At 49.1% G+C, this 21981-nt stretch overlaps 1 protein-coding gene across 1 annotated transcript in view; it reads right to left on the bottom strand.

Annotated features, from left to right (window-relative positions):
- The window catches only part of ZMYM2 (zinc finger MYM-type containing 2), an 893704-nt gene that overhangs the window by 329531 nt on the left and 542192 nt on the right, over positions 1-21981 (bottom strand). Inside the window, exon 11 of the mRNA XM_078658875.1 lies at positions 11085-11250. Within this exon, the coding sequence (XP_078515001.1) occupies positions 11085-11250 (166 nt within the window). The remainder of the gene's footprint in view (positions 1-11084; positions 11251-21981) is intronic.

Raw genomic sequence — 21981 nt, 5'->3', positions numbered from 1 at the left:
TATCATCCACAGAGGGAAATTCTATCTGAGAATCCTTATCGGCATTCAAGTTCAGCCACTTGGGCATCAATTTAGAGCTATTCTACCAAGGGTTCTATGGCAATGACAAACAGCAAGGGAGACAACTGGCACCCCTGCCGCCTGCCCCTCTCAATGGGTAATGGCTCAGACATAGCAGTGCCCACACTAAAAATGTGCTGTCAAGTCAGTGTTTAGGGAGCCCAGTCATTCTCGATCTTCATCAGAACTCGGGACAGCAGAGTTAGTGGCAGGAAGGCATACAGGATTCTCTTGTTCCATTACAGTCAATATACAGCTCTTAGGGAGCATTCTCGCAGGAACTCTAATGCACAGAATTGTTGACACTGCGTGTTCTCAGACAGATGTCTGCTCTGTTACCAGGCTCTAGCATTGAGAGATCCAGTCAGCTGGTTGGCAACCAGGAGGATGTCCTGGCGCTCCAGCCACTACCAGATATGCAAAGCCTCTGGACCCCACCCCTCCGTGATTGTTGCAGTACCGTATTGCAGCAGTATATTTTTTGAGAAGATTTAACAGTTCCCCATCACAGACGCAGGAAAGCCTTTGAGCTAGACAAATTGCCAAAAGCTCCAATAGATTTAAAGTGGAGTCAACCATCAACTGGAGACCAAGGGCATCTAAGCCCCACCTCCTTCAAGTGACCCCCCCTCAACAAGGGGTGACGTGTCCAGCAACACTGTCAGCTCAAGACAGAGTGGAGAGAGTGGCATGATGCAGGGCATATTATGATATGCCAGCCACCACAGAATATAGTGGGCCAATCTCATCTGAGGTCTCAATAGTATTGAGAAGACAGCAAGAATGCTGGACCCACTGGGACTTTAAATTTCACTGCAGGGCTTCCGTGTGCCATTGAGTGTTTGACAGAGAGGATGTATGGGACTAAGAGGCCAGGAAGGGTCATAGTCCTAACTGCCCAGATTTGATGTGCCAGAGGTAAGGTCTTGAACTGCACCATGTAGAGGATCACCCTAATAAACATAATCCTCTCTGATGGAACCAGGTGATGTCTGCTCATTTCTGTTAAATCCCAATGACATTAAGAGTCCTGCCATCCAGAGATGGTGCATGCTTGACCATGGTAAACTCACTTTCAGAAGGTAATCATACAGACAGGGAATGAAGGAACTCATGACCTACAAAGATGGGCAGTAACCACCGTCACTTTCATGAACACCACAGAGGCCGTGGTAAGAGCTTCTGGCCCTCCTTGAACTGCACGCAACGCCTGTGGGACGGCAAGAAAATGGGTGCCCTCCAATTACAGGGACACCATCCTGTCTTTGGGTCCTTGGCAAAAAAGGATCACTGCCAATATGAGAATTTGGATTTGTCCTTTCGCAATTAGGCATTCAGGGGGTAAAAGGTCCAAGACAGGCATGAGGGCCCTGCCCTTTTTCAGGAAGTGAAAACTGCAGGAATAACATTCTGACGCCTTTCTCTGAATGCAGTACCCTCTCTATGACACCCTTAGGAGGCACCAATACCTCCTATAGCAGGACAGACAGATGCTCTTCAAAAATCCGTTCTGGTGCAGGAGACATAATGGGTGGGGAGAAGAAACAATTTAGGGCATAGCCAGTTTGAACATTTTGCTAGATGAGTCTATTGAACCTGACAGATCGTCAAACCCGGAGGGTGGGGTGGAGTGGCTCCATCTACATGCATCGAGGTGTAGGTAAAGTAGATTCGGGTGAAGGTTCCTGCCCTGTTGAGACACGAGGGTCTTGCAAAGCAGTCGCCTGATTGGGAGACAGATCTTATGCCCAGAAGTTCCTGGTACCACACTCTTGAGTCCCAATGCGGAGCCAACAGAAGATATGGGCCCTGTTCCAGTTCTTTTTTTAGAAGTCAGGAAAGGAGAGCCAGGGGTGGAAAGGAGTACAGAGTTCCATGTTGCATTCAAGCCACAACACATCTAATAAGCGTTCTTGAGGAAATTCCAACATGCAAAACCTCTGACAAAGTGTGTTCGACAGTGGCAAAAAGATGTAGCCAAGGTTCTTCCCACTGGTCACGTACACTGTGTTGCACTTCAGAATGTAGGCGTCACTCGTGATCGGCCTGAAAAATCTGCTCTATTTGTACGCTCTGGCATTCAAGCATATCCTCAAGTAGTTTGTGATTAGGGAATTGGCCTGATGCTTCTACCAATCTATAACCTCTTCGCACAGGGCCCCTGGGCTCAATTCTGCCCTTCTTATTACAAAAATCACATGGCAGTGTTGTCTGTTAAACCTATATCAGCCTCCCCCTTGATGGATGGAAGTCTGCTGAGCCAGACGAAAGGCCCTCAACTTCAAGAGATTGATATGGAGCATTGCTTCTGTGGGTGACCGGAGTCCTCGAGTCTCCACCTCCGGCATATGGCTTCATCAACTCAGTAGTGGCAAGTCTGGCTGTTAAAGGAAGAGGGGCAGACTGCTGAACCGACTGCGTTTCATCTGCTACCAGTGCACACCGCGAGCCTTCTCTTCTGCAGTTTGGATGGCATCTAAATTCCCCATGCTGGGTCAACTGGAACTTTAGATTTAATTGCAGTGCCACCTGGCATAGTCAACCAGGAAATGTAGGATGCTAGATGACCAAGAAGCCTTTAAGTTTTTCTCACTGAGATCACCAAAATCGGCTTGAAATTCCAGTGGAAAAGATCCAGGCATGGCAGTGGAGCAACACATAGGTTCCAGCCACCCTTAAGCGAATGTGGGGCATCACTGACAGAGCCTCTTGCACCCCCTGATGCAGGTGCTCTACATAATAAGAGCAGTTTGATATTCTGGCTTTCAAAAGCTTTCTCCCATGTGGCACAAGACCAACTGGTGCCCCTGCAACAACACTGGGAGCACACCATAGGGCACAGGATGACCCAAAAGGAATGGAACAGAGTCCTGGAATACCCATGAAAAGTCTATTGCAATTACTTTTTTCAGTACTGTCAGTTCAACATACTACATCGAACACAAAATATACCCTACAGCCTCCCCAGATTGCCCTCACTGTTGTGCCCCTGCGGCGGACATGATACATGTTTTGGTCCAGTCCGAGTGCGTATGTGCAGCACCTGCGTTACGGGCTGCCGAGTTCTGGATTGGGCGGATAGCTGTTTTCTGGTTCTCTACAAGCGCCAAAGGGCAGGTGGTACAACAAAACACATTATTGACTTAGTGCTGTGGATAGCTTGACGGCTAATAGTGAATGCACTGTAAAGCCTCTGCACTCCAAGGCATGGAGCACAGGCAAGCGGCAACCAAAAAATGGGACACGGAGGAAGCTACAGAACTTCTGCGAGAAGAGGTTAGAGAAGAAATGCGTTACTTACCTGTAACTGCAGTTATCCAGTATTGGTGTCTTTCATAGATTCACATGCCTGAATCATTCCCCTTCGTCGAGATGGGAGACTCCCGTCTCGACGACGGGGAATGATTCAGGCATGTGAACCTATGAAAGACACCCATAACACTGGAAAACTGAGGAGACCCAGAGCTGCTGTGAGGGATGAGCTACTGTCCACTCTCCGGGGGGCCCCTAACAGAGAGGGGGGTTCAGATTAGCGAGCTACGGCGTTCCTCGTGATTGTAGCACGTCTTCAGACTAGTTATGGCCTTCCCTAACCCATCTGGGGTTGAACCAGAATAGGAGTACAACTCTACCCCGACAGCCCTCCCCCCTCACTTTCCCACCTGGAGGTCTGCGGGCATTAATATACTGTTTTGGTCATTGAAGAGATGAGGTTATAGGCTCACGTTTTAGCTTACAGTGGGTGGAAGAAGGTTGGAATAATATGTCATCAAGCTCCTGTACCACGTAGGGTTGACACATTCGTAGTGCAACATTGAATCTGTAATTGTACAGTTACATCCTATGACGTGGAGGTTGCTGATGATAAAGTAAAACTTTATTAAAGATGTTTTGAAACAAATTGGTTCCAACCACCCTTTCCAGGCAATCAGTACTATCAAAGCAAGCAAGAAGGATTAGTTACTTACCTGTAATCCTAGTTCTCTTCCAGGGGTATACTCATTAAAGTCATAAGCACTGAATTATCTCCGCCCATGAGCGGGAACCCGGAACACATAACAATATACATATATATGTGTAAATATATCAAAAAGTACATTGTACTAAAATAATTATACACATATACATGTATAACAACCATAATATGCAGCCTAACATATACACATAGGCTAATAAAGCCAACCTTACACACGTTCTGAAGCATGAAAATATGCTAAATATAAATGCAATAAACAGGCATGAGCCCAAAATGCATTTCATAACCATGAAAAACTTTTATTTTCATCAAAGAACCTGTTGTAAACAGTTATTAGCCTAAAAGGCTGCATATGAAAAATTGTCTGTGTACAGAAAATCAGACTGGCACCCTGCCTTTAAGGCCCCAGAGAATCTGCACACTTTGCCTTTAAGGCCTCTAGGAGAACTCTGTTCCCATCATGCACCACAGGTGACAGTTAGGTCAGTTCTTTTGTACGGTACAGTAAACTTTTAGCAGGAATCTGCACTTAAAAACTTCATAATACATATTGAAAAAACTTCAATGCTACTGCTCGCCCGGGGAGGCGGGAGGGTGCTTATGACTTTAATGAGTATACCCCTGGAAGAGAACTAGGATTACAGGTAAGTAACTAATCCTTCTCTTCCAGGGGATACTCATTAATAGTCATAAGCACTGAATAGAGTAGCAAGCTCATACCCACTAGAAGCGGGCGAACAGATAAATGCATAGATGCACTTTTAACAACACAGTGTTTAACTAGACACAGCAAACAAATTTCTGAGTGATGCTTGTCCCACTTGTGCATCAACCTGCGCATCAGAATCCAAGCAGTAATGACGTGTAAACGTATGCACTGAACGCCAAGTAGCTGCTTTACATATCTCTGACATAGCCACATTCCTAAGGAGAGCCGTGGTAGCAGCTTTCCCTCTCGTAGAATGAGCCCTAGGTCTACCTGATAAAGACTTGTGGGCTAGCTGATAAGCCAGTAAGATACATGACACTATCCATCTAGAAATGGATCTCTTGGATGCTGCCAAACCAGTATTCGTAGGACCATAGTTCACAAACAAACGGTCCGTGTGTCTCAACGACTTTGTTTTATCTAAGTAAAATTTCAAAACCCTCTTTAGATCCAATGTATGCAAAGTCCGCTCAGCCGGACTCGAAGGGTTTGGAAAGAAAGTAGGCAATGTTATGGATTGGTTCACATGAAAATCCGACACCACCTTTGGTAGAAAAGCAGGATGAGTCCTAAGCACCACTCTGTTTCCATGAAAAACTGTGTATGGTTCCTTGCAACACAGAGCCTGAATCTCGCTCACTCTACGAGCAGAAGTGATGGCTACCAGGAATGCTACCTTCCAAGATAAGTGTTGCAAAGAAGCTTTATGTATGGGCTAAAATGGTGGACCCATCAACTTAGTCAATACCACATTAAGCTCCCAAGGTGGAGAAGGAGACCTGACTGGAGGAAAAACCTTCCTTAACCCTTCTAGAAAATCCTTCACCACAGGCATCCGAAAAAACGATATCTGTGTAGGCGATTTTCTATAAGCCGTTATTGCAGCAAGATGGACCTTGATAGAACTAAACTGCAAACCAGACTCAGCAAGGTAAAGAAGATAAGGCAAGATAACCTGTTCTTGACCATGAATAGGATCAAGACCTTTACTCTGACACCAGAGGTAAAAGCGTTTCCACTTAAATCCGTAGGATTGTCTTGTAGAAGGCCGCTTTGCCTCCTTAAGAATGTTCATACACTCCGGATTCAGCTGTAAATGTCCGTACTGGATGACTTCAGGAGCCATGCTGCCAAGCGCAGGGAGGACAGATTCGGGTGAAACACTCGCCCCTGCTGCTTGGACAGAAGATCCGGGCGACAAGGCAATCTCCTGTGTGGCCTGATGGACAACTGGAGGAGATCTGGGAACCACCACTGGCGTGGCCACTCCGGGCAAATCAGTATCATTCTGGAGTTGGTCTTGTACATCCGGTTGATCACTGCTGGTATCAACGGTGTCGGTGGAAAGGCGTACAGCAAATTTTGACACCAGTCTATCAAAAGGGCATTCCCTTGAGACCCTTTCTGGGAAAACCTGGACGCGAAGACGGGGCATTTTGCGTTTGCCGCGTCTGCGATGTCTGGTGTTCCCCAAGCCTGGAAAATGCTGTGCGCGACGTCTTAGTTGAGAACCCAGTCGTGCGCTTTGACGAAGTCTCGGCTGAGGCCGTCCGCCTCTGAGTTGAGACTTCCTGGTAGGTGAACTGCTGTTATGGACAGGTCCCTTGCAAGTAACCAATGCCAGATGGTCTGGGCTTCTATGGACAGAGTCCTGGATCTGGTACCCCCCTGCTTGTTTAGATAATACATTGTTGTGGTATTGTCTGTTTGTACCAGAAGGGACCGAGTCTGTAGAGATGGAGCCAGAGACTTGAGAGCAAGATGGACCGCTCTGAGTTCGAGTAGATTGATGGGATATCCTTTCTCGAAGTCTGACCATAGCCCTTGTACCTGAAGAGGGCCCATATGTGCCCCCCAACCAAGGAGAGAGGCATCTGTGATGAGAGTCTGCGTTGGTGGGTCCTGATGAAAAGGAACTCCCTTCATCAAGTGTGCCTTCTTCATCCACCACCGAATGGAATCTCTTGCCGACTGTTGGAGATGAATTCGATCCTCCCAGCGTCCCGTACTCTGTTTCCACTGATCTTCCAGACACTGCTGCAGAGGACGCATCTGCAAACGTGCGTTTGGCACGATGAATATGCATGATGCCATGGACCCCAGGAGAGAGGATACTTGCCGAACTGTCGGACGAGCATACTGGAGGAGAAGCACGCACTTCGCCTTGATAGATGACCATCTCTCCTCCGAAGGACACACGTTTTCGTTTTCTGTGTCCAGCTGCGCACCCAGGTAGTGGATTTTCTGGGTGGGATTCATTATGGACTTCTTGTAGTTGACTTGCAGACCCAACTTGCACATGAGTTGGAGGCATATCGATAGATGTTCTTCTAGTAGCGATGGGGATGAACTCTTCAGAAGCCAGTCGTCTAAGTACGGATATATGAAATCCGTCTCTTTCGAAGACAAGCTGCCACTACCGCCATACATTTTGAAAATGTTCTGGGAGCTGATCTCAGGCCAAAAGGGAGTACTGAGTACTGGTAATGATGAACCCCTACTTGGAACCTGAGGAACTTGCGATTCTTTCTGGATACCGGAATATGAAAGTACGCATCTTTCAGATCGATGGAGCACATCCAATCCCCTTGGTGTAATTGAGGGAAAATCTGATGAAGAGCCAGCATTCGAAATTTCTCCTTCCGAATGAATTTGTTCAATACTCTCAGATCCAGAATGGGTCTGAACTCCGTAGCTGGACCTTTTTTCTGTACGAGAAAAAAATCGAGAGTACAGGCCTTGACCTCTCTGTGGAGATGGTACTGGTTCTATGGCGTTCTTCTTCAGAAGGACGTTCGCTTCCTGCTGCCAGCGCCTTATATTCCACTGAACCATCCTTAAGGGGCGAATGAAAGGAGGGGGCTTCTTGAATCTCAAAAGGTACCCGCTCTGAATAATACTCAGCACCCATCTGTCCTTTGTGATTTGCTTCCACTCGTCCAGATACCACACAATACTTCCTCCAACCGGAGTGGCACACGGTTGTGGAGGAAGCATCCGTTCATTGCTTTTGAGGCTGCTTGGTAGCAGAGGATTGCTGCCTGTTTTCATTGCCTCTGCCTCGCCCAGGTCGTCGCTGTTGAAATTGCAACCTCTGCTGATTCTGGCCTTGATTTTGCGAGGACCAATTCGACTGTTGGCCCCTCTGCTGAAAAGATCTTTTGTCAAAGGGACGAAAATTACCCCGACGTCGAAATTCTTTTTTCTTTTCAAGACCGACAGCTTTCAGGGTGTCCAACTCCACTTTCATTTTAGACATTTCGTCGTCAGCGTGAGAGCCAAATAGAGTCGAACCATTGAAAGGTAAATTCACCATCTTTCTCTGCGCCTCTGGCTTAAGTCCCGTAAGGCGAAGCCAAGCCGTACGTCTAGCACAAACACCATGTGCATAACCATGAGCTGACAGATCCGCCGCATCAGCAGCCGCACTGATACTCTGGTTAGCCACCAATCCTCCTTCTTCCACTATTTCCAGGAAGTCTTTCTGATCCTCCTTAGGGAGTTTATCTGCAAAACGAGTCACTGAGTCCCAGAGCAGACGATCATAGCGACCCAATAAGGCTGACGCACTGGCCACTCTCATGACCGAACCTGAGGTATTGCACATTCTTCTCCCCAAGGAATCCATACTCTTACTATCCTTTTCAGGTGGAGCAGAAGAGGTAGATGCCGCAGAATGTGCTTTTCTGACTGCCGCCACAATAAGTGAATCTGGAGGAGGGTCAGAACGCAAAAATAAAGGATCCTCTGCTGGAGCCCTGTACTTCTTAGCAATCCTAGAAGGACCAGAACCCACCGTGGCCGGAGTTAAGAAAGTTCTCATTGCTGGTTCTATTAATCCGGGCACTAACGGCAGAAGAGGTCTACCAGTCGTCTTGTGATGTAGGGTTTCAAAGATGACTGACGCTGCTATTTGAGGAACTGCCATCTTGATCTTGAACTTATTCGCCCCACGACACAACACATCATTAAATGTGCCCAAATCATCCACTGGAGACACTCTGGAAGGGGGAGTAGATGAGATTGTGGGAGAATAGTCTCTATAGGAAGATCTTAAAGAAGACTTCGAAGACGTAGAAGATGAGGAAGGAGACCTACTCCGCCTCGGAGGAGTTGCCGATCGCTGCCTCATTCGTTCCCGTGAACGTGATTTCTCTCTCACTAAGGACCTAGAGCGTGATCTTCTATGCAGCTCCGTCTGAGGGACCGGAGCCCTCATCCCCATCAGTCCTGCATCTGGACGCATTTTCCAATGTCTCAGGCTTTCCAGCCACCTCGGAGACAAGTTACTAGGCCGCCCTACACGCTCAGGTGAAGCCTCAGGTGACACCTGCACAATATTCAGTCCAGTGGAAGACTTGGAGGCTCTGGAAACTACACTGTGCTCAGAAAACAATGAGCCAGATGGAGTCCGTTGTCTGGGCACCAATTGTCTATCATCCGACACCTGTCCTGAGGTTGAGCCCGAATGAGCCACCACAGACGAGTCCTGGTGCACTACCTCTTGTCCCACCGCAGACCTGTCGTCTTGCTGGTCACGCGGAGAAGACAAATGTACTGGACTGATGTCTGACCTCGACAAAGACCTAAGTGAGGTCCGAGAGGCCGGTCTGGATAGTCTCGACGCCGACCCATGTTCGGGTGGGGGAGACCTAGACACTCCATGCTTCGAGCCCGAAGCAGACTTCGACATATGTCGCGATGGAGACCTTGATCTTCTCTTTTTAGGTCTCGACGTCGACTCCTTCGACGTCGTCCTTTCTCTCGACGTCGATCTCTTCTTCAAAGACGTCTTAAGTCTCTCTCTCGACCTCGGTCTCTCCTTCGACGTCCACGTCGACACTTTCCTCGACGTCGACACACCATCCTTCGACGTCGACACACCATCCTTCGACGTCGACACACCATCCTTCGACGTCGACACCTTCGTCGTCGGACGCCTCTCTTATCTCGTCGTCGACTTCTCACGAGCCTTCGACGTCGGACATGGCACCCCCGACGTCGTCTTTACAGCAATCGACACCAGATGTCTCGACGTCGAAAGAGATTTCGACGGCGACCACCTCGACGCTGAACCTTGCCTCACCGGCAAAGTCCTCTACGTCGACGGAGCCCTCTTCGACGTGGACAATGTCTTTTTTGACGGCGACGCTCCTTGGAGTCGAGTTTTCTTAGATCTACCTTCTGGAGACGCTGATCTTCGACGTTTAGGATGAGAAGATGGCTTGGAAGAGGAGAATAAGCCCTTGGAACTCTTCTCACCACGGTTTTCTCTCTCCAGAAGGCCCAGCAACCTCATGTTCTCCCTTTCTCTTAAAGTTCTACTAGAAAGGTTGAGGCAGTGATAACAATCCTCCACCTTATGAGAAGCTGGAAGACACACCACACAAACAGAGTGTGGATCCGTTTTTGACACCTTCTTCCCACAGGAAGGACATTTGTAAAATAAAGGTGGCATTCTGACTAAAAAATACCAACAGTTAGTCAGAACAAGATAGAAAACACCACCAAAATATTCTTTTGTCAAAAAAAGGTAAGAAAAAACCAACTTCTGACAGAAAATACTACAAATGAGCAGAGCTCAAGTTCCAGGTTCCTCACAGAACAAGCCGGAAAAAAGAACTGACCTAACTGTCACCTGTGGTGCATGATGGGAACACAGTTCTCCTAGAGGCCTTAAAGGCAAAGTGTGCAGATTCTCTGGGGCCTTAAAGGCAGGGTGCCAGTCTGAATTTCTGTACACAGACAATTTTTCATATGCAGCCTTTTAGGCTAATAACTGTTTACAACAGGTTCTTTGATGAAAATAAAAGTTTTTCATGGTTATGAAATGCATTTTGGGCTCATGCCTGTTTATTGCATTTATATTTAGCATATTTTCATGCTTCAGAACGTGTGTAAGGTTGGCTTTATTAGCCTATGTGTATATGTTAGGCTGCATATTATGGTTGTTATACATGTATATGTGTATAATTATTTTAGTACAATGTACTTTTTGATATATTTACAAATATATATGTATATTGTTATGTGTTCCGGGTTCCCGCTCATGGGCGGAGATAATTCAGTGCTTATGACTATTAATGAGTATCCCCTGGAAGAGAATCCAGTATTTAGACACGTCTTGACCACCATGAATTTTTGAATCGGAGGACCCTAAGATTAGAAGCAGGCAATACTGTTAATGTCTCAAATAATTTGCCTTTTCCCAATTCTACCCGAGCCCAAAACAATTGAATATGTTTATCTTATACTGCAGCACTCAATCACCAATATACTTTACCACAGAGAAAAAAAAATACCATAGAAAGCAACTTTTTAATTATATAAATCACATACCATAGTGCATATTTTCAGGTCCCTTCTGTGTCAACATATTTGGTTCATTTTGCTGGCAGTAGAAACGCAGCAAGCAATGCTGATCACAGAAATGCTTCATTTCTCCTCGCCACTGTACTTTTTCACGGAGCGTTCCTTGTGTTCTACAGCAATCACATCTTGCAGCCTAAATACAAATGCACAGTTTCAGAAAGTATGGCAGAGAATGATTACTTATCATTCGTCATCCTAACTTGTGTTGCAGCTACCTTACAATAGTTAGAATAGCCACACATCAATGAATGAGGAATTATCGACAGGACCAGAGAAGTAGCAAGCAGCTTGGTCTGAAAGACATAGAATGTAGAAGTTACCGGCAGAACCACAGTAGCAGCTAGCAGCACTGTCGAGAGGACTTTGAATGAGGAATTCCCACTGAAACCAGAGAAGCAGCTGGCAACACAGTCTAGAATACTAAGAATGAGGAATTACCACTGGAACATAGACGCAGCAGCAGCACTGCCTTCAGGACTAAGAATGAGGAATTACCACTAGAAATAGAGGCACAGCTGCAGCACTGCCTGGAGGACTTACAATGGTGAATTTATTGATGAGACCAGAGAAGCAGCTACAGCACTGGATCTGGACTGACTCAAATTAAATGTCTTGCATTGTCGGTTTTACTTAGAATAGATGTGGAACATGGACTCGAGCAAGAACTATACATGTTCGAGGAGACAGACTAATCAGGAGCTGTACACCACTACACTTTCATTTGGTACTAATGCAGCAGCAGTACAACAACCCTACACTCTCATTGGCTACTAGGGAGGAGGAGGACTGAGCAGGATGGGAGAAAGGGACGGACAATGAAGTGGGAAGCTGCGGCTACAGAAAATTCTGTAGGCAGCAGCAGGCCGCCGGGTTCTCCCTAACCCTGTTTACAGCTGGAGATGCCACTGTCTGCACACCCAGGGTCCGGCTGAGGCTAGCCCAGGGCATTGCTTTACATGTAGGCTGGTGTCAGTGCTATGGAATATTATATTTGAGCTACGTGCCTTCCCCTTTACATGCATTTTTAACCTGTTTCTTCAACGGGCAAGCAGCGACCTGAGAGGGGTGGTGAGGGCAGGTTGCTGAGAAGGGGAAGGTACCGCACTGGCAACAAAGTGCGACTGCAAACACAAAAGAAGCTAGCTGCCTCCTAATATTCCGAGACTTTCTCCCTCAGGCGGGCGTGCAGCGCCCAGAGTTTCCTCCCCTACTTATGTCGGTCTCTAGGGCTTTCAGCTCCATTTACAACTTACATAAATCTTGTCGAAGGCCACGTAGTATACCTCCTCCCTTCGCAATGCACCATCCCCACACTGTCACCTTGAATGCTTCCCAGACAGTAGTAAGACTACCCACTGAATTGATATTCCTATCAAAGAAGTCGCGAATATCTTGCTCCATCTCAGTTCTAAACACCATGCCCTGCAAATGCTTTGGGTTCAGCCGCCAACCCAGGTAGGGAGAAAGGTCCACAGGAGGGTGAAGGTACACAAGCACCGATGAATGATCCGAGTAAGTGCGAGCCAGGTGAGTGGCTGCCCCCACCCAGTGCACCAATGCCACAAACACATAATCCAGCCTGGCCCAGGTGTTATGCACTACTGAGTAGTGAGTTCCTTCCCTCCCGGAGGGGTGTATATGACGCCATGTATCTAACAGGTAGTCGGCCTGTAAATATCTCGCAATGTGCGGTGTGCAGCGGTGTAGTGTGCGGACGTAGCATGGGACCTCTCAAGTTTGGGGTCAACAACTGTGTTGAAATCCCCCCCCCCCCGCCGCCCCCCATATGACATATGCAATCCCTAGAGTAGCGAGTTTACCTCGTAGCACCAGAATGGGGTGCGCGTCATCTATGTTAGGCCCATAATAATTAGCAAAAACCACCTCCTGCGAATTCAGCTTCCCCCACAGTAAACAGTATCTACCTTCAGGGTCCAGATCCACTCCACCCCGCACAAATCGCACCCCCCTTTTAATAAGGATAGCCAACCCCCTCGAGTAGTTGGAATACGAAGCAAAACAGGTAAATGGGGTTGAGCCGCCACCTGGGAGGTGCGTCTCCTGTAACAGGGAAACATGGACCTGATGACGATCCAAATATCCAAGGACCTGTCGACACTTTTGGGGATCATTCAAACCTCTGACATTCCAAGACAGAATGTTTACAGTAATGGGATCGTTATTGGTACCGACCATGAGTTGTCCCGAACATATGTACCGAACATATGTACTGAACAGCCGTACTTATTCTCTCCATACCCTCCCACATGGTGTGCCGCAGCCCATCCCCCCCTCCCACTCTCCCCCACGCCGACTTCCCCAACTCGCCAGGAACAAACTACCCTCCCCCCACAAACAGTCTCCCCAATCATCAGCACAAACTCATCCCAAAATCGCCCCATTCATAAAGATGAGCCAGGGGAATGCCCTCACTGGGGGACCACTTGGTGGGGGACCACTTGGGGCATCCGACTGTCCCACTCCACCTCCATATTCCACCCATCTCCAACCCCCTGAGTTAGGGGGCCTTTATGACGGGGCGTAGGCGAGTGCCCGGGCGGCATAACAGATATAGTCAAGTTAAATCTCAGATATACATCACCACACTGCAAAACTTTCATAGATTCCTCAGCAGCCGTATTACCGGGCAGCATGCCTTCTGCAGCGCGTTCTTATCAGCCTGGGTCAGATAACGGTGAGTGGGATCTGGACCTTCTCCTGCCCGCCTCCTCACGTGAAGATGATCGGCATTCCCTTTGAAGAAACTCCTCCGCTTGCTGTGGAGTGCCAAAGATATGAGGTTTCCCACGATGGTAGATCCGCAGACTCGCTGGGTACAGCATGGCGTATTGAATGCCTCTTGTTTGGAGTTTCTTTTTCACAGCCGCGAAATTGCGGCGGGCCTCTGCACATTGTGGGTGAAATCTGGATAGAACGACGAAGTGGTATTTTCGTACCGCACTTCTCCCTTCTCACGCGCCAAGCGCAATACCGTATCTCTGTCGCGATAGTTCAGGAACCGCATGAGGATCGGGCGCGGCAGGGCCCCAGGAGGTGGGCGGGCAGCCAGCGATCGATGCGCCCGCTTGATAATCATGTGGGGCGAGGAGTCCTTGCCAAATAAGTCTGCTAGGAGGCGCTCCATGAAGTCTTCCAGTGTTGGTAGTCTCTGCCAAACCTAGCATCCCTACATTATTGCGTCGTGATCTGGCCTCCAACTCCTCGTTCTTGTCAGCTATAACTTTCAACCAACTTATCCATGTGCTGTAAATGTTGCTGGCTGGTTCCAGCGCCGTTCCTCCAAGTCCGACACCCTCTGCTCCACCTCCTTCAACCGCTCGTCATGCGCATCCAATTTGGCCACCACCGCCTCCAACCTGTTACTCATGGCATCCATTTAGGAGTCAATGGAGGTCAGGCTCAGCTGCATCCCAATCAGTATGGCTTTCCACCCCTCCTCCTGGGTCTCTGGTGGAACCGCATCTTCGTGCTCTTTGGACCGGGCGCCGGGGGCCTTGCGGGCGTCGAATGACAGCTTCGCCTGTCGGGGTTCCGTTTTGCCCATAGTCAAGTCAAGTCAAGTCAGAGAATTTATATAGCGCACTACATACCCAGAGGGTCCCAAGGCGCTTAGAAAGGGGAGAAGGATTACTTGTCAAATATCCACGTTTTAAGTTGCTTTCTGAATGCTAGGTGGTTCTGGGTAAGGCGAAGGTAAGCGGGGAGTGAGTTCCATGTTTTAGCAGCCAGGTATGAGAAGGATCTGCCTCCCATGGTGGTCTTGTTGATGCGAGGTACAGTGGCGAGGGCTTGGCTGGAAGAACGTAGTTGGCGGGAGGGGGTGTAGAAGGACAGTCGTGAGTTGAGGCATTCTGGTCCGATGTCGTAGAGTGATTTGTGTGCGTGGGTTAGCAGTCGGAAAGTTATCCTCTTATTGACGGGTAGCCAGTGGAGGTCTTTAAGGTGACCAGAGATGTGTTCGTTGCGTGGGATGTCTAATATGATCCTGGCTGAGGCGTTTTGGATTCGTTGGAGTTTCTTCTGGAGTTTAGCGGTAGTGCCTGCGTAGAGGGTGTTTCCGTAGTCCAGTCGGCTCGTGACCAGAGCATGGGTGACTGTTTTCCTTGTTTCGGTGGGGATCCAGCGAAATGTTTTTCTAAGCATGCGAAGAATGTTGAAGCAGGAAGAGGATACGGCGCTGACTTGTCTATTCATAGAGAGTGAAGAATCCAGGATGACGCCTAAGTTCCGTGCGTGGTCTGTCGGGATGGGTGCTTTTCCGAGGGCTTCCGGCCACCAGGAGTCGTCCCATGCAGAGGGGGAAGTACCTAAGATGAGGACTTCTGTTTTGTCTGAGTTCAGTTTCAGACGGCTTTGTTTCATCCATTCTGCAACTTCTTTCATTCCTTCGTGTAGGTTGGTTTTGGCGGTGCTGGGGTCATTGGTGAGAGAAAGGATAAGTTGAGTGTCATCCGCGTAAGAGATGATGTTGAGGTTGTGTTGGCGGGCGATGGCCGCGAGGGGGCTCATGTATACGTTGAAGAGGGTGGGGCTGAGTGAGGATCCTTGTGGTACGCCACAGATGACTTCAGTGGCCTCGGATTTGAATGGTGGGAGGCGGACTTTCTGAGTTCTTCCGGTGAGGAACGAGGTGATCCATTCCAGTGCTTTTCCTTGGATTCCGATGTTATTGAGGCGTTGTAAAAGGGTGCTGTGGCAGACTGTGTCAAATGCTGCAGAGAGGTCGAGGAGGATGAGGGCGACTGTGTCTCCATTGTCCAGTAGAGTTCGAATGTCGTCTGTTGCTGCGATGAGGGCGGTCTCAGTGCTGTGTTTTGCTCGGAAGCCAGATTGTGAGGAGTCGAGGGATTTGTTGGCTTCGAGGAAGGCGGCGAGCTGGTTGTTGACAGCTTTCTCGATGACTTTGGCCGGGAATGGAAGGAGCGAGATGGGGCGGTAATTTTTGAGTTCGGTGGGGTCCGCTGTGGGTTTCTTCAGAAGGGCGGTGAGTTCAGCGTGTTTCCAGTCTTCCGGGAAGGTGGCGGAGTTGAGGGAGCTGTTGATGACGTCTCGGAGGTGCGGTGCTATGACGGAGTCTGCTTTGTTGAAGATGTGGTGAGGACATGGGTCTGTGGGGGATCCTGAGTGGATGGAATTCATCAGGCGGATTGTGTCCTCAGTGGAGATTGGGTTCCAGTCGTTAAGGGTGTTCACGGGGGGAGAATGTTCAGCAAAAGGTAGGGTGGGTTGGTTTCCGGGTTGGTCGTCGAAGCTGTTGTGGATGTCTGCAATTTTGTTGTGGAAGAATGAGGCTAGGGAGTCGCAGAGGGCTTGAGAGGGGGTGATGTCGTTGGAGTTGGCCGAGGGGTTAGAAAATTCCTTGACGATGTTGAAAAGTTCCTTGCTGTTGTGGGCGTTGTTGTCAAGTCGATCCTTGAATGCTGTTTTCTTGGCCTTTCGGATTAGTTGGTGGTGAGTGCGGGTGGCGTTTTTGAAGGCGTCCTTGGTGCTAGTAGTTGGGTCTTTTTTCCAGGCCTTTTCGAGGGAGCGGCAGAGTTTCTTGGACTTCTTAAGCTCATCGTTGAACCATGAGGTCTTTTTGCTGGTAGGTTTGTTTTGACGTTTCTTCAGTGGTGCTAAGGTGTCGGCGGTGTTGGATAACCATAGGGTGAGGTTGGTGGCGGCTTCGTTTGCGTTAGAAGAGTGGGCTGGGGTGTTTAGAAGGAGCGATGCGGAGATCTGGTCCGTGGTGATTTTGTTCCAGTTTCTTAGCAGAGTTGGTTGGAGGTGGTTGGTGGGTTTTGGTTTGTTGTGGGTGAAGTGAACGCAGCTGTGGTCAGTCCAGAGGAGCTCCGTAGTGTGGCTGAAGGAGACATGATTGCTGGAGGTGAAGATGGGGTCGAGTGTGTGACCTGCGATGTGGGTGGGGGACGTGACCAGTTGTTTAAGTCCGAGGTTGGCGAGATTGTCCAGGAGGGTGGTGGTGTTGCGGTCGTTGAACTTTTCAAGGTGAAAGTTGAGGTCTCCCAGAAGGATGTAGTCTTTGGAGGGGAGCGCGTGAGGAGTGATGAAGTCCGTGATGTCTTCACTGAATTTTGCGCGGGGTCCTGGTGGTCTGTAGAGGAGGGTGCCTCTGAGTGTGGTCTTGGGGTCGATGTGGATTTGGAAGTGAAGGTGTTCAGAGTTGGTGAGATTGGCGTCAGAGCTGGTTGAGATGCGGATTGACTTCTTATGGACGATGGCGATTCCTCCTCCTGTGTGGACGGCGCGGTCCTTGCGAATGATCTTATAATCTTCAGGGATGGCAATGGTGATGTCTGGGGCGGAGGAGGCGTTCATCCAAGTTTCCGTTAGGAAGGCGACGTCTGGAGAGATGGTGTCTAGTAGATTCCATAGGTCAATGGCGTGTCTGTGGACTGATCGGGTGTTGAGAAGGATGCATTGTAGGTGGTTGGGGTCAGGAGTCTGTGTTGTGGTCGTAGCGGAGATGTTGTCGGTGCCGATGAATTTGCAGGAGAAGCAGGAGAAAGGTCCATGGGTGTGTCCGGGAGCGGCTTGGACGCAGTTTGGGGCGCGACCGGAGTTAAGGGCTAGGAGGGTGGCGGCATCGTAGGTAATGCGGGAGCGCGAGGGGCAAGGGGTCTGGCGCTGGGCGCGGTCCAGGCGCGGACGGGCGTAGACGGGCTTACCTTTGGCGCACCTTCGGCGCGGATTGGGCGCGGTCGCTGCGCGTAAACGCTGCGCGCGGGAAGAACTGTCATATATGGGTGGTGGAGGGGAGGGGCGAGGGCGTCTCAGCTGGGAGGCGGGGCGGGCTAAAGATCAGCACAACAACAACACAGGCAAGATGGAGGCGGAGGGGGGAGCCCAGCGGAAATGCGCAAATGCTGAAAAAGCGGCGCTTTTAAAATCCACAAATGCTAAATGTACAGAGCGGCAAGCAGGCACACAGCAGGCAGCAATAATGAGGCAAAATGCAGATAGGCAGCCAAGCAACGATACCGACTGATGCAGGAAGACACTGGGGAGCGACCACTCAGCCCAAGGGACAGGAGCGAGTCACGGCGCTTTCCGGTGGTGGAGCGCTGTTCTGGTCAGTGGGAGGGCGTCTCAGCTGGGAGGCGGGGCGGGCTAAAGATCAGCACAACAACAACACAGGCAAGATGGAGGCGGAGGGGGGAGCCCAGCGGAAATGCGCAAATGCTGAAAAAGCGGCGCTTTTAAAATCCACAAATGCTAAATGTACAGAGCGGCAAGCAGGCACACAGCAGGCAGCAATAATGAGGCAAAATGCAGATAGGCAGCCAAGCAACGATACCGACTGATGCAGGAAGTCACTGGGGAGCGACCACTCAGCCCAAGGGATAGCTGCCCCTACAGTGTAGCGTGAGGGCCAGGCAACTGTGCAGAGCAAGCGGCAAAGGGGGCCCCGGACCTCAACCAGTCCAACAGCAGTCTCCCCTAGTAAAGTGTTCCCACGTACTTAATCCACAGCAGGTAATCCTCGTAAGTGTGTGTGTGTGGGGGGGGGTCCAACGCGCTTCCCCAGGGTCGTCCACTCCAAAGAGTCAGTAGCCCCACCGGCCCCGATTCGCCTCACCTTGGTCCGGCAAATGAGAGAGGGCCTGAGGCAGTGCCCCCGAAGAAGATGGCGGCCACCGTCACAATGTTACGGGCCACACTTCCCCCCTCGCTGCCCGCTGTGTTAACTGGTTTTCAATCAGCCTGGTGGTTCTCCTCGCTATTCACGGCCAGCTGTCAGCTCTACCGCCAGTTGCCCCTCTATGCGTGTCTACCTTCGGGAGGGGGGGGGGGGGCAAGTAGATCCGGCCAGACAGCTGGAATGGAGTGTTCGTTTTCTCAGACCGCTGAGTGTGCGCCCTCAACCTTCACAGGCACGTTTCTGTCCAGCCCTGGCGCAAGGCTTGGTGCCAGGTAGCGATGAGTGGATCCGTCGGGCCGACCTACGCGGTCCGGCCCGCACAGCCCCGAGCAGTTTTTTTCCGCCGAGCAGCCGCTCCAGGCAGATTGCGACCCGTTCGGCTGCTGGAGTCCGTCGCACTTCACTCGCCTCAATTCAGGGCCGCAGCCTGAGGTGATCTGCAGCTTTGCAGTAGTGGTGTAAAAAAGCAATTTAATTAGCCAGGATGAGGGTGAAGGATAGAAAGCCGCCCGTTGCTACGGGAGCCTCACCACAGTGCGGCCATTACAGTCCGGCGCCACCTAGTGCCCCTTGTTTTTTAATTAAAAATGAAGAATTTCAAGAGTTTTCCTTCCTGTCTCGGAACCTCTTAATAGCGTTTTAAATATTAAAATTTATATAAACTCAAAGGGCTCATTCAATTTCATTTCTCCTTGGCTATGTTCTCATATCTTTTTTTGCGTGTTTCACTGTAATTATCTCCTAAATCCAATTTCCATTGCAAGGCTGCAATTAGAAAGAGTGATGATTATGGATCCACATTCTGCCCACGGCTCTACCAGCGCTACACTTATACTTTGGATTTTCCCTTCGTCTTGGAAGCGCATCTCAGCCCCAATGTGACTCTGAAGGCGATGCATGTGCCAGCAACAGAACCTTACTTATGATTTTACATAAATTTAGATTTAAGCATCACATCTCTGCCCCCAATGCCCAGTATTTTTCTCCGGGAGCAACGGGATCCCGGCGCACATAGCCCTCCCTCTGTTGTTGATTTTAGGCATGTTTGCGTGGGCTCTGTTTACACAACGCCGCTGGCTCCATTTACAGCTGCCCTACTTCTTGCTGGAGCTGTGATGTCCTGTCAGGTTTTACATCTCCCCCTAAATTCAATGTTTGGCATCGGATTATACACTTCAGCGTGCCCGTAATGTGCGCGCCGTGAAATGATTTATGAGCTGCAAAAATTGTATTGCGAGTGTACTGACACAAACAAAACATTCATACAATACTCAGATAAAACAAGTAGATATAACTGATAGAAAGATGATAGGTCCAGTGTGAGAAAATCTTTGTGAAGACAAGAAGGGAACAGGGGGAGGAGGAGTCTTATCAGTGCAGTGTGGCCAGTGGTTAATGTTTACAGTGTGTGAACTGCAATGTAGCCCAGTCTTGGTGGTGTGCTTTCAATGAGAAGGGAAACAGAAACTTTTCAGTCATCACCACTTGCACACAGTTCTTCAAGCCTTAATGAAACTGCTACCAGCACTACCAGTACAGATCAGCTTTAGTGAGCCCTTGCATACTAGAGAGGTGAGGTCTCCTATTTGGGCATGATTGAGACAGAGAAAGTGTAGGTCGCAGGAGCTCCGCCTCCTCATTGGATGACTAAGTCACCCGTGGCCATAACCGGGGGAGAAGTAGGGGGGGAGAAGTGGGGGGGGGGAGGTGGAGGGGAGGGGGCAATGTGATGGGAAGGGGACTCGGCCAAACACCTCAGGACCTGAGTGTGCGGCTGAGGCAATGCACAGGAGTGTCTCCCGCTCATGGAGGGAGCCCCGATCCATCTTGAGTGTCAGACAGATCAGATTCCCCCCCCCAAAACATTAAACATCCTTTGTCAAAATCAATATATCACGGCTTAAGGACTAATGTTAACAGTGCATGAGCGGCACATCATAACACCTATTTTCTTTTTAATTTTACAGATCTGAAATGGATTGGTACAATAGGTCTTTTTTATTACAAAGTTTTATTTTAACAGGAAAACAGGTGGGTTGTGAAAGTGGATGAAGCAACGTAAGCCGCAGGGCCCTGAGGCGCACACTGGGTATTTAAAGTAACTGGGGCCGCGGGTGGGCCTAGGGTAAAAGTGGCAAAACAGAAGCAAAACATATTGTGGAGCGCTAAGGTGCAGAGAAGCACACATGCTGATGAGGATGATGGAGAGAGCTACATGGGTGTGGATGGGGCAACAGTAACATGGAGCTTTGGCGTGCAGAGAAGCACAGCGACGACGAATGCTAACGCATAAAGGAAGATCGTGAGGCAAAACACATGCAGTTTCTTTGAATGCTTCAAGTGCTCACCATGACGTAGACTTTTTTCTTTTTCTGCCATCCCACTTGGACGCCTGACCTGCTTTCCTTCTGAAGTAAAAGGTTTATTATCTTTATAGGGCCATCAGTTTGGCCCCATAAAGATAAGAAACATTTTACGCCAGAAGGAAGGCAGGCCAGGCCGTCCAAGTGAGATGGCAGAAAAAGAGAAAAGTCTACATTACAGAATGCTCTTTCCCAATGGCTGGGCACCGTCGCTGGCAAATCAGAAAGAGGGGCAGGACTTAAAGCCCGATACTCAAAGCCCCTCTAAACCATAAAATCTCTCCAGCGAGACTGCGCATGCGCAGCCTCCGCAGGCGAGACCTAAAAACGTGCGCAATAAATGTACTTTTAAAATGCATGTTTTTTTAACAAGAAACTTGAATCTACACCTTGAAATTTTGCAGTCTTAATGTATTAACCATATAACCGCACAGCAACCGCATAAATATACTGCACGTCTCAACAGTATCACTATAGAACTATATTGCAATTGTATACATACACTGCATCAAATGTCTGTGTTAGTTTATACATATACCATAAACGCCTGTCGCAGAAACAACATCATCATTTATATAAACTGCACTATGGCATGAAATAGAAATCATCACCTATAAATATTATCCATCGTAGCATTTAAGCAACAACAGAACTGTATAAATACACTGCACCACAGTATCGATGGAACAGCATCCCATTAGAAATATAATGGGCCTGCTTGTCAAAGCAACAGCATCATCATATAAATGAACTGCACTATGGTATGAAGTAGGCCGCATCACTGTGCAAACATACTGCATCATAGTATCAAAGTGACAGCATTACCGTATAAATATAC

Source organism: Lissotriton helveticus, chromosome 8 (genome assembly GCF_964261635.1).
Source record: "Lissotriton helveticus chromosome 8, aLisHel1.1, whole genome shotgun sequence".
Classification (NCBI taxonomy): domain Eukaryota; kingdom Metazoa; phylum Chordata; class Amphibia; order Caudata; family Salamandridae; genus Lissotriton; species Lissotriton helveticus.
Note: the sequence above shows the minus strand (reverse complement) of the source record. Positions and strands in the feature narration are given on the sequence as shown.